General features: G+C 43.3%; 1 protein-coding gene across 1 annotated transcript; it reads right to left on the bottom strand.

Annotated features, from left to right (window-relative positions):
• Positions 1-1,572: 1,572 nt before the first annotated feature.
• Positions 1,573-1,749, bottom strand: LOC113837476 (ATP synthase membrane subunit DAPIT, mitochondrial-like). Its single transcript, XM_035449656.1, has one exon. It carries the CDS (start codon positions 1,747-1,749, stop codon positions 1,573-1,575), a length of 177 nt encoding a protein of 58 aa, XP_035305547.1.
• Positions 1,750-6,635: the final 4,886 nt, after the last annotated feature.

Genomic DNA, 6,635 nt, shown 5'->3' with positions numbered 1-6,635 from the left:
TACACGTAATGCTCCGTCATTTCAGCGCTTCTAATAGAAATTCATCCCATGCAAATAACCACCACTGTTACATTAATTCAATGTTATCTATTGCTTATATTGACTAAGACCCGCAGTTCTTTTCTATATTATAAAACCTTTTAAAACATAATTTCTTCATTGATTCTTTGGGGATTTCACATCATGTACCCTAATTCTGCTCACCTCCAGGTCCCCCCATAGCCTGCCCTCGTCCCTGCCGTACCCTCCCCAAAAGAAAACATGTTTCCCTAGCATGTTCTGATAATCACACTTTGGGTTGTACTTATACAATTGTGAATATAGCCGTAATTTTTTAATGTATTAAAATCCATTTACATTTTTTATATGACCTCGTTGTATTTCTGCCCCTATTTTTAGTAAAGATTTGACCTGTTACCTCTCTGTCTTTGAAGTGTCTTGCACAATTCAGGAATAATTACTTGGTTCACAATACGCATCGTGTATATGTTTTCCACATTAATTTTTTGAGAATTCCGTATATGTATACAATGCGGTTATACCTACCCTATCAGCCCCCCTAGATTCTACCCAACACCCCCCCCCCCACTTCATGGCTTTTTCTTCTTCCCCATTGTCTTCCTCTTCTCTGGAGAACTCACCAAGTCTGCTTAGTGCTGCCACGTGTGAATGGATGTGGCACTGTCCATTGAAGCTAGGAAACAAGCCAGTGGCTGCAGTTTCATTGTTAGTATTTAGGCATCTGCACTGGCCTGCCCTTGGGGTTCTGACAGGATGCACCCTCAGCTGCAGCCACTAAGAGCACCACCTGTGCACATTCACTGGGTTCCCTTTTAAAAGGGCCCCGCCCACCTCCCATCCTTCTCTCTCTTTCTCTCTGCTTCTCTGTCTCTCTTTCTCTCCCCCCCCCTCTTTCTATACCCCCCTCTGTGCCTCTCTCTTCTGCTGCTCCTGTCCCTAGAGGGCAGTCTCTTCCCACAATAAAAACTCCTCCACCTAAGCTCTGCTGCATGGTGTCTTTCTCTTACAAGCTCCTTTTTAAAATTACAAGTGTTCCCCCTACCCAGGCTACCTTCAACTGCCAACAGCTTCCAGAAAGGGGTGTGGCCTACAGGGCATCTCCTTTGTTGTGGGCTGGTTTGAGCCTGTGTAGGTAAGCACAGCTGGTGTGAGTTAATGATTACAATAGGTCATGTCCTGAAGAGGGCATTTCACAGTTTTTTCTGCTTTCCATCTCTTAAGTACTTTCTGGCAGTGTCCTATGATGTTCCCCAAGCCTTGAGGATTGCTGCTAAAGAGGTCCTATGAAGGCCTGAGCATTCAATCCCTTGTTCTCAGCACTGATGGCTGCCCTCTGTCTCTGACCAAGGCTGGGAGCAGCATAGATCTGTGCTGTAAATTAAAAGATACACTCCAGCATTTTCCTTTCTGCAAGTCTTTTAAAACTGGAATGCTTTTAAATTCTTTCCAGGTTCATAATTTATTGTAAAAATTGAGTATTACATAACGAGTTGACATCAGCTTCTTCAGGCATGGGACTTAACAGGTGAAGTTAGACATTTCAAAATCCGTTTACGATGCTTCCACAGCTGGAGTTCTCTTAGGCCTTAACTTGAAATATAAGACCAACAAAGCGATGCCTCCATATGTGGCCAGTACACAGCTGATTCTACCTGTGAGAGTGTAAGAGTTGAAATGATTTTTAATACCAGTGCACTGGAATTGGCCATCACCTTCCGCACCAGCCATGACTTCAGTCTTAGCCCAAATCACAAATTCTGCAGCTGATGTCCTTCAACAAATCCAGCTATCAGCTGGGCCCGACCGGAAGCGATATTTTTAATTTTTATTTTTTTATGTGTCTAGGAATTTTGACTGCATGTCTGTTGGTATATGATATGTGTGGCGGGTGCTGTGGAGGTCACAGATGGTGTCACCTGGAGTTACATGCAGTTGTGAATCACTAGGTGAGTGCTGAGAACTGAGCCTAGGACCTCTGGAGGAATAGCCTGTGGTTTTAACCACAGAGGTAGCATTTTTAGCTGCTTATGGTTTTTTTTTTTTTTTTTGGTTTTTCAAGACAGGGTTTCTCTGTGTAGCTTTGGAGGCTGTCCTGGCACTCGCTCTGGAGACCAGGCTGGCCTCAAACTCACAGAGATCCACCTGCCTCTGCTCCCAAGGGCTGGGATTAAAGGTGTGGGCCACCAACGCCTGGCTGCTTATGGTATTTTGACATAGCAATGTCTTAGGTTTAACTAAGTGCATCATTTCATTCCTTATTACATCAAATTTGGGAGCTTAGTTGGGAAGGTTTTGCCCATAGAGATAAAACTCACCTGGTTTCTTGTCTTACAGAGTTTTACTTTTACACTCAGAACTTCCATACACATGCAACTTATCCGGAATCCAATTTTAACTTCTAAAAAGTATAGCTATGCTTACCATAATTTGAGATGCTACAATTTTGTAACATTCTGAAGTCATGTGCAATTAGATCCACTTATGGAGTCCCCCCCACCTCCTTTCTTTTCTACTCTCTGTTTCAGTGGCAGAAGAAACTTTTGTTTTGTTTTGTTATTCAAGACAGGGTTTTGCTGTGTAACAGCCCTGGCTGTCCTGGAACTCATTTTATAGCCAAGGCTGGCCTCCCACTCACACACAGAGAGAGAGAGAGACATCCCCCTGCCTGTGCTTCCTGAGTGATGGATTTAAAGGCATGCACCACCAGACCTGGCCCATAAGAAACTTTTAATGAAAGAAACTTTCAGTGATATTTAAGTATCTTGTGACCTAGCCCACCCAAGTTCTATAGGCTCCTTTATGGTGGCTCAGAGTTTACTACACATTGTATGTATTATACTGTACTGTGACTCAGAGTTTACCATGTGCTGTTTGTATAATACTGTTATATTATTGTGTTCTCTGTATTTGCCACAAACTGTTTACCATGTGCAGTGTGTATTATACTGTTATATTATTGTATTATCTGTTTGCCACAAACTGTTTACCATGTGCAGTATGTATTATACTGTTACATTATTGTATTATCTATGCTTTGCCGCAAACTTAGTGGCTTGAAACAAGACACATGCTTTCTCACGGTGTCTAGGGGTCATGAATGTGGGATTAGCTTCCTTCATTCACACACTTAGGGTTTCACAAAGCCTGATTATTTCCCGGGGCTCCATTGCTATCTGGAATTCTGATGAGGAATGACAGGCTTCTATGTCGAATACGATTTTTGATAGAATTTATTTCTCTGTGATCATTGGGTTGAGGGTCCTGTATTCTTGCCGTCTGTTTCCCAAATTTGTCGCCAGTGTCTGGAGCCCAATCAAAGTCTGCAGAGAAACTTGAGAATATTTCCTTGCTATGCAGGAGTCTACTCGAGGAGCCTCACCCACTCCACTGTAATCATGGAATGATCTTTGCCTCATCCTTTGGCTTATGAACAAATCACTGTGTGCTTCCTTTATTTCTGTTGAGAAATGTTAGCATCCAGGCACACCTTGGCCCTGCTCCCTTGGGGCACATGGCAACCTCTGTAAGCAGGCGCAAGAGGTCCCTTTAAGAGATAAGCTCAGGGCAGTGGTGGCTCACACTCCTTTAATCCCAGCACTCAGGAGCCAGAGGCAGGCGGATCTCAGTGAGTTTGAGGCCAGCCTGATGTACAGAGTGAGTTCCAGGAGAGAAACCCTGTCTTAAAAAAATAAACAAAAAATAAAACAAAAACAAAACAAAAGACAAGATCTGCCCACTCCTGCTCTCTGCTTTCTGCTTTTGACTCCCTATTCCTCTGAAGAGACAGGCAGGTCTTTTCCTCCCTCCCTCCCTCCCCTCCCCCTCTCTATTTCTCTCTCTCTATTTCTCTCTATATATTTCTCTCTCTCTCTTTCTCTCTCTCTCTCTCTCTCTCTCTCTCTCTCTCTCTCTCTCTCCCTCTCTCACCCTTCCCTTCCCCCAATAAAACTTCCCATGTAAGTTCTGCCTGCAGCCTGCATGGCCTACTTGTCTCTCACCGACCATGGCATTTACCAAGGTCCCTTTCACGCCTCTGCATACCATAACAAGAAATGCATTCATATTCCTAACCCACAACATAATTCACTTGAGTCTTAGTTCCCCTGATAATAAAGGAGGATACAATGAGTTAATTTTTCAGTGGGGTGGGGGAGGGGGAGATGGTCCTCTCACCTCTGGGGAAAGAATGCTTGGATCCAATGACGATGAGTGATTGCACTCAAGTGTGGAAACACCTTGCCGATTGGTGTCACTGCTCACCACCTAGCACATGAAGGAGACCCCCGAGCTTCTGAGAATATGCACCTTCCTATTTTGCTCTCAATAAAACCAGAATGTCTAGAAAGCTAGGCTTCTAACTGGTTTCCACTCGTTAGCCATCCTTCCATTCTCAAGCAGCAGGCAGATCTTTCAAGTCTCGCCGAGCTGCTGTGTTACGATAAATCTTTCTGTCAAAAGCTGCCCGAACCCTACCGCCACGTGGGCGGTCTCCGCCAACTGCTTGAGTTCTGCCTGCCGCGTGGATGGACAAAATAATACAGAGACATATTAGGTTCAATGCTGCTTGGCCAATGACTAGGATTCTCACCTGCTACCTCAGTCTTAATTATCATAAATCTATATATTTTATAAGACTTGTCTTATTGGACGGCTTGTTGGCATCCCTACTTGCCAGTGCATCACATCCCGCTGCTGGAGGAAGAGTGGAAAAGGGCCCTTCCTGTTTCTCCTTTGCTTAAATATGAGTGTCCTTGCTATGTCACTTCCTGCCTGGATCACCACTTCTCTACTATATTTCCCAGAATCCTCTTTGACGCCTAGTCCCATCTAACTTGTTATCTCATTGGCCAAACAGTATTTTATTTAACAATCAATAAGATAAACATACACAGAAGTACTTCCCCCATCACTGCTGTCTCTAAGCTGATACTGGGCTTATCCGTTGCCACCACCTACCTTGTTACACGCTGCAAAATGTTTGGGTCCTTGCTCTCCTGTGACTAATGCCTAGCTTTGTTCTGAGACACATTGCTGGGGGTACAAAGACTGTGGGCTGATCATGTTTCAAAACAGGCTTCTGATTTAAGACCCCAGCTACAAATGGATACACAGTATCGTTCATTTTGGAGTATACAGTTTTAACCCCCTGTCTCAAGGGATGAAGGCACCATCCAACTTTACATGTTAGATGCTCCAATGAGTGCTTTGCATATGATAATGTATCACCATAGTAATCTTATGAGGAAGGTTTTGCTACTAAGTTCCCTTTGGCCCAGATCAATCTCTGCTCTGCTTCCTGCCACGAGGTGAGTACAACTTCCCTGCCCTGTATTTTTGTCATGATGCTTCATGTATGCCACAGCCCTAAAACCAATGGAGCCAGCTGACCATGGGATAAAACCTGACAGACTGCAAGCCCAAATTAACTTGCGTATATCACAGTGATGAAAAATCCCACCTTCTTTGCTCAGAAAGCATTGCTCGCTCTGCCTGGCAAAGCAAACTATCCAACAGACACCTGTGATTCTCCATGTATTTGAGAGATTGTTAAAAAGCTGCCATGATTGAAAAGTCAACGACATGACGAGACTCTTATACACTGCTTGTGGGCCGTAGACAACAGAATGTGGGGTTTTATTCCAAATTTAATGCATCAGCAATTGAAGGGGCCAAGTCACAAAAATGCTGGCTTTATTACTCTCTCCATGGTTAGGGTCTCCTGATGGAACCAAAGAATTATGAATTGGGTTGTAATGCATGGAGAATTAATATCTCATATTTCTACTCCTGTCTACAGTGCCTACATTTAAGGTATGTGTCCTCACCTTCAGAACCCTCTCAACACCATCCCCAGGCAAGAACAAAGACATAGGCTCTAGGTGTGGCCCTTGCTTCCGAAGGATGGTTTGTGGTAGGCAAGAGGAAATATTAAAGTGATAAGAATCAATATCCATCTTTTCTGATGGATAGGAACTTTGTGAGATCCAGTCAGAAAACAGTCTCTCTTGCTCTTTGTGGTTCCTATATTAAGGGCAACAAACATGTAGTAGCTATCCAATAAATGAATGAGTTATTAGGAAGAGTGATTCTGTACAATGAGGAAGGGGCTTTCCACGTAATACAAACCCAGCCATGGACTTGCCTTGCCAAAAGACAGGTAGGTCTAAGCTCTTCACCATGGTCAGTATTTTCGCTGGCTTTCACAGGCAGGAGGCTCACAAGCTTCCTAATTTTCTGACCCCACCCATTTTTCTTTAGTACTAAGTAACATGAGTTAATGATTTCAATACATAATCACCATAAGAAATTTTAAGAATCTGCTATCATTAGCTTGGTAGGTTTGAAATAGGGAAGTGACTTTTCTTGTGTGATCCAGGGTATGGGGATGTGGCATCAGGCGAGAAATGCATAAACCCTAGTCAGTCAAAGGAGAGTGGTGGTGCTTTAATGAATTACAAGGAGTGTTGGTAATTAACAACACATCTATACTTTAATTAGATCTGAAATTATACGGAATGTAATTTGCTATTAATACAGAAACAGGCCAGATGTGTGCAGAAGCAATAGAGAGCTTTAATAAAACAACTGTCACCTTGTACTCATCTTCTCATTAA

Source organism: Cricetulus griseus, chromosome 10 (genome assembly GCF_003668045.3).
Source record: "Cricetulus griseus strain 17A/GY chromosome 10, alternate assembly CriGri-PICRH-1.0, whole genome shotgun sequence".
NCBI classification, from domain to species: Eukaryota; Metazoa; Chordata; class Mammalia; order Rodentia; family Cricetidae; genus Cricetulus; species Cricetulus griseus.
The sequence above is the reverse complement of the archived record's forward strand: the minus strand, read 5'-3'. Positions and strand labels throughout refer to the sequence as shown.

Coding starts and splice junctions, on each gene's coding strand:
- LOC113837476 (XM_035449656.1), bottom strand. CDS start 1,749: ATGGCTGGTGCGGAAGGTGATGGCCAATTCCAGTGCACTGGTATTAAA.